The 10,057-nt window shown below is 39.5% G+C and overlaps 1 protein-coding gene across 1 annotated transcript; it reads right to left on the bottom strand.

The window, feature by feature from the left end:
- Positions 1-564: 564 nt before the first annotated feature.
- On the bottom strand, positions 565-5,746 carry LOC139714755 (uncharacterized; the record flags this gene model as incomplete). The annotated part of the gene is made up of 5 exons (XM_071626424.1): positions 565-1,144; positions 1,838-2,018; positions 2,224-2,389; positions 4,682-4,911; positions 5,588-5,746. Coding segments are annotated over 5 exons (804 nt in total), but the record flags the coding sequence as incomplete, so codon positions are not given.
- Between the last annotated feature and the right edge of the window lie 4,311 nt (positions 5,747-10,057).

Genomic DNA, 10,057 nt, shown 5'->3' with positions numbered 1-10,057 from the left:
GTGGGGAGTTGTCCTAGGTGGGTAACAGAAGAAAAATGTGCAACCAACAAATGATGTAAGGAAAGCAATTAACTTGCAGAGGGATTCCAGCAAGATTGTAAAATAATGTTGATACCAAGAACATTGGACTATTTGTTCACAATATTCACCCTGGGCCCCACTTCATAAAACTTGTTATATGTGACAAGTTGTGATACTTGTTACAAGCTATTGAAATCCTTGCATCTGATTGGCTGAGAGCAAATTTGTCATAGAAATGTGGCAGTTGTCACAGATAACAAGTTTTATGAAACAGGCTACTGGTCAAGTCTACATGTATCTTGACACAAATTCTCAATGTTGCCCCTCGAAGACATTGCTTCTGTTTATTAATTGTACCCTGGGCCCCATTTCATAAAACTTATTATCAGTGACAAGTTGTGATAGTTGTTACAAGCTACTGAAATCCTTGCATCCGATTGGATGAGAGCAAATTTGTCATAAAAAAATGGCAATTGTCACTGATATTCAAGTTTTATGAAATGTGGCCCTGTTCAGCCTAGTGCGTACATAACCTTCCTAACAATTGTCTTTTGGAGAGACAATTCACCTCCCCTCACCTCACCTCGCTTACCTTTAATTGCAGCAAAGGAAAGCCTGCAATATAATGACCTGCACTTATGCAGGATTTTGTGCATTAGTCTTCAGAGAAATTAAAGCTTTTCAACGTGACGGAAAACAAAACAAAGATAAAAACAAAAGACACTATACAACTCCAGAAAAAAAGGAGAAGGAGAAATTGGCTGCACAAGGCTTAGCTCCCCTGTTGAAGGCTGGCACACATTTCTACACCTGGAATGCCACAAAGAAGCTGCTATGGTGAAGTCAAGCAATTCATCATCTTGCATTCATTTCACGATGTCGCAAACTATAAACATGGCAGATGTACGCGGAGAAATATACATATCCTGCTGCTCTCGGACAATCCACTTGAGACGCAGCCTTGCGGTCTGCTCAAAGTGAGTGGTTGATCTAAGTGGCTGTTCACAGCACGTACACATTTTACCCACAATGCACTGGTAGAGCGGTGCACGACCTCAGCTGATGCTCTCATCGTCCGAGTACTCCACCGTCCTCCAGCCTTTGCCTGGCTGAGGGAAACCACCTGGCAGATGGAGAGAGAGAAATAGGAGATATAGGGGAGTGGAGACAATAGACAAATAATGAGAGAAAAGAACAAGACAAATACAGAGAAAGGCACACAGAAAGAGAGGAAAGATAGATGGACAGATGGATAGATGGATAGAGAGAGAGAGAGAGAGAGAGAGAATCTCAGCTTGAATTCAGCATTTAACAAAATTTACATGTATTAGTATTGCACTGATCTCAAGACTGCAATTTTAAAGAGTTGATTCTAATCGCCAGGGTATGCAATGCACAGTTAATGTGACATCCCCTCTGCTTTTGGCCTGATTATCCTTTCGAGTATATTCAACAGAGAAAGCAAGGAGATTTAATTTCTTCACTATCCAAGAAAAAAATCAAACCTGAGGGGACATACTCTGTGGATCTTGCTCAGTGCGATTCAGTGTCCCTGATGATCTTGCTGGCTTAGTGCAACTTAAACCTACTGTGTGCCACATTAATATCCTGTTCATTATGTTTGGTTGTGAAGTTTGTGCACATTTGACTTAATGGCACAGAAAGGATCAACTAGTGGATTATAATTGCCAGTGTACCTTATGCAACACTCCAACTGTCTTTTGACCTGATTATTCTTTCCAGTTTACTTAAAAGACAACGCAAGAAAGATACTTCATCATTATCCAAGAAATAATTTAATCTTGAGAGGACGTACTCGGTGGATCTCGCTCCGTGCGATTCAGGGCCCCCGACGATCTTGCCGGCTTGAGGACAGGCGCAGGGCGCACCGTTGCATCCATTCCACCAATCCGATTGGCCGTTACCCTGGAGGCGTCTCCCCCAGCTGCTGGCTGGGCCCAGTCGGGTCTGCCCGCCGGAGGATCATTTGACAGGTTCTGAGGGAACAGAGAATAATGACAAAAGGAAAGGATCACTGAGACAGTTCATAAAAGTTTTTCCCATAGAGAAATATTTGACCTGACATGCTGCAAAAAGAGAAATGCAATAGGTCAGACAAAATTTCGCATAAAACAAGAATGGCAAAGTCTGAGGAAGTTCATTTGCTGAGGGAGACTGAGAGTTTGGCAGCTTGATTCTTACCGATGCAGACCTAGCCCTCTTAAGCTTAGCATTGAACTGTGTTGATGGGAGAGTCCTGGATCCACTATTGCTACCTTTGGTCCCCGGGGAGCTGCCCGTCCTATCTGGGGTCACTGCGCCTTGCATTCGGGTTCTGCTGCCCTCCATTTTCTCCATTCGCTTTTGTCTGCATTTGTGTTGAGCAGCAAAGAAGAAAAAGGAAAATTCAACTACATATTGACATCAAATTTTGCTAATTGAGAAAAATCATACAAAGAGATACCAATGAATGTTATCAAAATTTGAAAAAAAAAATATACAAAGTGATGAAATCTCAAAATGAACCTTTATTCCATCTCCAAGCTGAGTTTGAGTGCGAGTTTTAACAGAAACATGACAAATATGAAAGTTAGTCCCTGAGGTTTCATGCAAAAGTGTGATACTGGTAATATTTAATGTGGTGATGATGTCACTGTCTTACGAGTCGCCCATTACTTTCACACAGACCTTCAATTACTACAAACAAAATATTTAACAGGAAGAAGAAATGGCATCTCTCATATTAAATTTATATGCTATATATCGTCTGCGGTCAACCGAACCGTCGTATATGCAATTTTCGTGCAAGAATGACATTTCGAGATTATCGTGTTTGAAGTTTACCTATTTTTTCAATCATATGATTGCTACACTTTTATGTCTGGCATTTGCAGTCATTTTTGTAATACGTAAGAGTGCGATGTATTCGCCGAATTGCATTGTTAGGAATTACGTGAGAAATTGGAAGAGATCTACACGTATGTTTTTTCGGTTTGCAAAGACCGATGTCATTTACCATGTCTAAAAAAGGTTTGTTGACCGCGTGCACTGTACTTGCGGTCAAGAACTGTCGTAAATCACAACGATTACGCGCACAGTCAATGCACCCGATATACGACAATTTGTTGACAGCGTGCACTGTGTTTGCAGTTGGCGGAACTGTCGTATATAGGAGAGGAGGGCGTATCGCTGTGTTTTAACATGCGCGCCTATGGGGAAATTAACAAAATGAAATAACATGACTCTATAAAAGTGATAATTACACAAAAATTACATTAAGTTAGAAACTGAAAATTTCATAATAATGTATAACGGAATGTCCACTATTGAAATGACTGAAAATCTCAAAATCGAAAATTTTACCGAAAATCAAGATTACTATGGTTCAGATGACCGCCGATGATATATCATCATAAAGTACAAAAGACTGCATGAAAAAGTTTCATGGTACAGTTGAACCTCTCTTATCCGGCCTCCCTTTATCCAGATCTCTCTATTATACGGACGCAATCTCGCCGTGATTTTTAAAAAAATAATTACGGGAGGAAAGGGGGATTCCCAACTCCTTTAGAACTCCTACACAAACACGCATGAATTACATATACTTGATACATTTCTTAATAATTATTTAGGTAAATCATCCCAAGAATTTATAAAAGAAAATGATTTCATTCTTGCAAACACGAACCTCTATTTTGGGGTCTGTTACTGAGTGTAACAATGAAAAGGTTGCAGTATACACATTACTACATGTGGTACTACAATGGGCTACATCAGTACATGTGTATGTATAAAGCATTGAGTCTCCCGTATCCGGCCAAATCCCTTATCCGGATGAGCCCCGGTCCCGACTTGTCCGGATACGAGAGGTTCAACTGTACTTTTCAAAATAAAAATTGTATGTCAATGGCATAATTACTGCAATTATCTTACATTAGATGTTGTTGCAACAATTAATCACTACCTTTACAAAACAAGTAAAGCCATATTTAAAGATCCCATAATAATAATAATAATAATAATAATTGCATTTATATGGCGCTTCATACTGACGTTTCTAAGCGCACTTTGCTACTCATACAAATAGATTAGAAAACACAATAACATTAACAAAATCAGTGTTAACAGTAACAAAAGAAGAAGAAAGGAAAGAAAAGAAAAGAAAAGAAAAATACATGTGATACAATGGTACAATAATTGATAACTGTGCGCACCTCCAGAAAAAAAAAAAAAATAATAATAATCTAGAACTGCTTGAACATTTGAGCACAATACCACAGGTATACAGGTCAAAGGGAAAACAATGCCTGCTTTGTTTTAATCCCTTTCTTTCTCCGCTATCCCCCTTTCTCCCTAGACAAAAATTTACTAAACATAGCCGACAAGAAATGTTGAATATTAGCATATTATTATTATTACTTATTCGGCATTTGCAAAACAATACAAGTGATAACAGAGAAACAGAATAAACAAACAAAACAAAAGAAAACAAAGTGTCAGGCTTTCCCTTTTGAGCTTCCCGAAGGAGCCGGGTTGGATATAAACAGATAAATATGTTTTAATCTACACAATACTCTCTCATGACATGTAAACTGAAGGAAGCCATCAAATTGAACAGGATGATTGTTCTACAAACTCTGATGAAACTCTCCCAACCAACCTTGCTTTCAGAATCTCGTCTTCATTATCCAGGTAGTTATTGCGGAATGTATCCCGTGCGACGGGTGCGTTGGCCTTCCAGGGCTTGTGTTGGAGTGGTTTGGGCGGCTTGCTCTTTGTGGAGTACGAGGCCCAGGCTGTCTTCTTTGGGGGCGTGTTTGATTTGCTGATGTCATTCTCTGCGTTGTGACCATTCATCGTGGCTTGCTTCTTCTTTTCCTTGGGAGCATCCTTCAAGATTAATGTACATGCAGTCAATATTCAGCACAAGATGAAAGGAAATAATTCAAAATAGACACGTGAAGATGAAAATAGCAGAAAAAGTTTGGTTTTTTTTTGTTTACAAACAACAAGATCTAGATCTTAACAATGATCAGAGATACAGTGCATTATGACGGGGAACTGATGATTATTGTTGTTATCATTATATTATTTTCTCCATCATTATTGTTATAAGTAGTAGCAGTATTACTCACTATTCCTACTACTAATCATTATAATTGTCATCATCATTATCATTATCTTCATCATTATCATTATCATTATCATCACCGTCATTCCCATCAATGTTATCACCTGCATCTAATGTAAAGGCACTATCACTGCTATTCATCATAACATTTTCATACATGTAACTTTTCTGTTTAGGTCACCTTTTTTTCATGGGGGTCTCCCTTGATATGAGGGACTTGATGTGATGCCCAGAAAATAACTTTTGCATGATCTGATTTTTTTTTTACATTCAGTTAAAATGTAGCAAATTTCCATTAATAGCCATAACCAGAAACATCTTTGTAAAGACTCAAAGAGAGACACAACACATGCAAAGAGATGAATTTTCAACAGTCCGTATACACACAAATCACTTGCTTGATTCTGCAGGTTGATAAAGCATATCCCTGCTTACCTTAGGCGGGAGGTAGTGCAGGCTACGGACATTTTCCAAGTAGTGGCGTTTCCAGACCCCCGTCTCGTAGATGCTGGGGGTGAAGGTGAGGTACCATCCTAGCTTCAAGGCTTTGGGCATCCACAGCTGGTCCAGCTCTGTCAGGAAATGCCAGTACCAGCAAATGTTATATTATCAAACAGACTGCTTGAGAGGCCCGTGCAAGAATGGCATATGTGAGGAAACTAAGACGAACTTCCACTGCCACTGTGCTGCAGGTTTCACCGGGATTTCTTGTGACTCTCGTAAGAAGCAACTAATCATTTCTCTCTCTTCTTAAACTGATCAATTGCTCTATTTGCGAGTGTACTTCAAAACGGAGATATTGTAACAGCTACTTTTTTTTCTTCAAGGACATATGGTAGATCGCTTGAGGGAATGCTAAACAAATGTTCATATTCTTTTGGCGTGTAACTGATTAACATTTAAAATGAGGTAGCTGCCATGGATCCGCTAGAACGTTTTAACACTTAAGTGCAATTATGCGTATAAAGGCGACGTGTCCCAATTGTTACCAAAAATTTATTTTAAGGAGTTTACAAAATAGATACACTTATATTGACCACCCTACGGATTGAAATTTGAGAGGAAACTATTGATGAATGTGTTAAGAAATGAACTAACATCTATGCCTAGTTTCCAGTAGCATTTTGAATATTTCCTCCAAGAGCAAGAGATATCTGAGGCCCTTGACGAGAGGAGCACATCTTCTCTTTAAAAACTCAGACCTCTGCAACACAAACATAGGTTCTCCATTTTTTGATCTTTTGTTCTCTACAAGACTAGGGGAGATGCAGAAGAGTTGCCATAAGAAAAGCCATGTGTTGATAAAGTTCATGTCATATAATGAGTGTTTGAACTTCTTAAATTTCCAGATGTTCATATAGTTGAATGTAAGATCACAACCAATTTTGTTATCTGAGATTTATTTCTGGATACCAAACACTTGTACGTCCAGTTTTGACACTCATCTGTATCTGTTCACATCATGCTTGAACTCTCCAAAAAGCGGCACATCTCTTCCAAAGCTGGCTTAAACTCTCCTGAAGAATGGCTCAGCTCTTCTCACACTGTAGGGGATGAGCAACTTGACACTATTTCACAGAAAAGTTTTTGAATTAGGCAATGATCCAGAACAAATTTTCGTAGGTAAAAGGAAGCTTTGTATTTGTACTTCAATTTGGTAACAAAGACTTGTCATAGGCAAGGATCAAATAGGAAATATTTTCTAAAAGTGGCTCAACTCTCCTGCATCTCCCTCTTGTCTAAAATCACTCCACAAGGGAGCACGCCAACTAATCGCTCCGAGATGACGACATCTACTTATGGGAAAGGTTCCGCCGGTACAAGCGGTTCTAGTTCCAGCAGCTCCAGTTCCAGCAGCTCTAGTTCAAGTACCTCAGTACGAACATCTCACTTCTCAGGTTAGAGTAATGGACACTCTCAAAACTATGATTTTTTTTAGAGAGAGAACTGATGTGCCAGGATTATTCTGTGTAGATTCTGCAAGGGGAGGGGGAGGGGTCTTAGTAAATTGAATCATAATATAATATGATAATTATGGACTGGCATAGAGGGGGATACGACATTTATTGCTTGAACTACAATTGTATTGCCCGAGTCGAAGACGAGGGCATTGCAATCGGGGTCATCCCACAAGACCGACACCCACTAGTCATATACAGCCCACGATTACGACATTGAAAACAGGTCCATGAGTCATACAGCTCACGAGTCATACAGCCCATTAGTTCGACACTAGGTAAAAACAGCCCACGAGTTCGACAGATACAACACGGGGCTTAATGTGTCGGTCTCGTGGGCCTTGTTAGCTTAGCATGCTTAGTGTCGAATTCATGGGCTATAGGACTCGTGAGCTGTATAACTCATGGGCTGTATGACTCGTGTGCTGTATAACTCGTGTGCTGTATGACTCGTAGGTGTCGGTCTCGTGACGCGCACCCATACAATCTGGTGAGGGCAATAAATGTCGTATCCCTCGAAAGCAACCAGTCCATATCATTATTATAACCAATTTCAGGTATCTTGAGCAGTGACATATATCATTCAATGTACTCAGTAAACTTTTTACAACTTCCCCATTCACCGTAATACCTCCACTCGGAGCCAGCTAGAGCTATACACCGCACTGCGGCTACATCTCTACATGCAAAAATGCACTTGATACAAAGTTTCTAAGCGCAAAAGGAAAAGAGGAGAGGAAAAATGAAAACAAAATTAAGTATAATAGACAAATCAAAATACAAGTAAAAATAATATGACATTCATCAGTGTGTGCCGGCAAGGAAACATATGAAATAATTGGGTTACACTAGCACATTAGCTTAGGCATGTGAATGAGAATCCAGGTTTGTTTGTTTGTTTTTTTTGTGTGTGTGTTTTACCAACTAAAGTGGATTTTGCACTTTTTGGAAAGGAACTCTTCATATGATTTCTATCAGACATGCACACCGTGTGCGTATTTGAAGATAGATTGGCACTGAAGTACGCACATGCACAATTGCAAACGAGGTTAACCGCAGGTGATGTCTATACTTGCTCCAAGAGAGGGGGCTTGAATTTTTGAAAATATCTACTGTTTTTCGTAATTCTCAATTTTAGCAATTTCATTTGTTTTTGTTCCATATTTAACTGAAGACCACATTGACATTAGCTGCTTTAAGGAAAGACTATCGCATGGGATGTGTGGTGGAGTTGGGAAAACTCTGCCGTTCCCTGTCAACGAGTCTTATGTCGTCGACATCGTGAATGCGGTGAAAGACCGGTGCCTTACCCATAAACTCATGTGGCTGGACTGTACATGTTGCTGGTCATCGAATCAGACATCGTGGACCGGCTCTGACTTCAGCGAATTCGGTGACTGGCGATGCGGGTATCCCCCTGATGGCCACAGTGTTCTGTTAAGCAGTCTGTTTGTTAACCAGTCTCTTATTCGTAAGTGCCTTCATTTAAACTGTGCTTATTTTCAGCTCAAATCAAATATAACAACTTTGGTCCTACATGATATGGGGTTGAAACTCGGCCTACGACATGTTATCATTATGGGATTTACAATGAAAATCAGGCCTGTTTTCAAATTCATAACCATAACATTTTTCTTTTTATTTCCTATTTTGTGATTGGTCTTTTTCTATCAATGTACACTGTCTCGAAAAATTTTCTATCGTTTATCATTTTGTAAACTAACGAACGTCGTTCCTCATTATAGAATTATTATGTCACGTGCATGAGTGATTATTTTTTCTCTGCTTCCATCAATAGGGGCAGAATGACACCCGAAACAAATTCCATAAGGTTAACGATAGGTTTAACCATCATATGTTGATGTGTTTTGGAACAAATGACTTGTGCTAAGCAAACTGACATTCTTGACATAATGATGGAAAGCAGACAAGACCATACAAGGACAATTTATTCTTGAAAGCAAACATTCCTTGCTGTCTATCCCACCGAAAACAACCGATTTAATATACATTTCGAACATGCTATCCAGACAGCTGCTATAAAAGTTCCAAATGATTCATGGTATGAATCGTGAACTCAACACATCTCAGATATCTGACTTTTCATCTGCGATGAGAGTAAGCCCCGTGGCCTCATCATTTTCAAGGTTGCAAGGAAAAAATAGCTCAACGTTGGGGCAATCCTTCTTCGCACAGTACTAAATGACTCACCTGTTACGGCACATTTTGGTAAATCGGCACATTTTGGTAAATTACCAAAATGTGCAAATTACCAAAATGTGCCGTCACTATGTCACGGCACATTTTGGTAACTGCACATTTTGGTAATTTTCCAAAATGTGCCGATAGTGCACCTATACCTGACGGGATCAACTGTTACCAAAATGTGCAGTTAAAAGTGGATTTGCCTGCACATTTTGGACAATCTGCACATTTTGGTAACTGAACTAAAAACCCATGGATGTGTCACGGCACATTTTGGTAAATCGGCACATTTTGGTAAATTACCAAAATGTGCAAATTACCAAAATGTGCCGTCACTATGTCACGGCACATTTTTTTAACTGCACATTTTGGTAATTAACCAAAATGTGCCGATAGTGCACCTATACCTGACGGGATCAACTGTTACCAAAATGTGCAGTTAAAAGTGGATTTGCCTGCACATTTTGGACAATCTGCACATTTTGGTAACTGAACTAAAAACCCATGGATGTGTCACGGCACATTTTGGTAAATCGGCACATTTTGGTAAATTACCAAAATGTGCAAGTTACCAAAATGTGCCGTCACTATGTCACGGCACATTTTGGTAACTGCACATTTTGGTAATTAACCAAAATGTGCAAGTTACCAAAATGTGCCGTCACTATGTCACGGCACATTTTGGTAACTGCACATTTTGGTAATTCCCGTATACCTGACGGGATCAACTGTTACCAAAATG

This window comes from Diadema antillarum, unplaced genomic scaffold, assembly GCF_040938485.1.
Source record: "Diadema antillarum isolate AM-2024a unplaced genomic scaffold, OU_Dant_1.0 scf00000045, whole genome shotgun sequence".
In the NCBI taxonomy this organism is placed as follows: domain Eukaryota; kingdom Metazoa; phylum Echinodermata; class Echinoidea; order Diadematoida; family Diadematidae; genus Diadema; species Diadema antillarum.
This window is presented reverse-complemented; position numbering and strand designations above follow the sequence as displayed.